Consider the following 327-nt stretch of genomic DNA (forward strand, 5'->3'; position numbering starts at 1 on the left):
AGGTTAAGGGCCCCCCACAGCTGAGCTGCCTTGAGCAGGAAGTGGGGAGGCGCAGCGGCGAGTGAGGCCAAGGCCTCTGTGTGGAAGCCTTGCTGCTGCTGCTGCTGCTGCAGGCCCTGCTGCTGCTGCTGCCTCCGTTGCTGCTGCTGCTGCTGCTGCCTTCCGCCGCCTCTTCCCTTCCTGACTTCTCCGGAGAGAAGACAAAGGTGAAATTTGCAGTTCTAAGAATGATAAATGATATATTAGGAAGTTAGGAGCAGAAGTGCTGCTGCTGCTGCTGCTGCTGCTGCAGCGCTGCTGCAGTGCCGCTGCTGTCGGTGGCGGTCC

General features: G+C 59.9%; 1 protein-coding gene across 1 annotated transcript in view; it reads right to left on the minus strand.

The window, feature by feature from the left end:
• The window catches only part of ETH_00034015 (uncharacterized protein), a gene marked incomplete at both ends in the record, with an annotated part of 1,077 nt that extends 856 nt beyond the window's left edge, over nt 1–221 (minus strand). The window contains one exon of the mRNA XM_013375418.1: nt 1–221. Coding sequence (XP_013230872.1) covers nt 1–221 — 221 coding nt within the window.
• Between the last annotated feature and the right edge of the window lie 106 nt (nt 222–327).

The sequence above is a fragment of the Eimeria tenella genome, genomic scaffold, assembly GCF_000499545.2.
Source record: "Eimeria tenella Houghton genomic scaffold, Eth_scaff2778, whole genome shotgun sequence".
In the NCBI taxonomy this organism is placed as follows: domain Eukaryota; phylum Apicomplexa; class Conoidasida; order Eucoccidiorida; family Eimeriidae; genus Eimeria; species Eimeria tenella.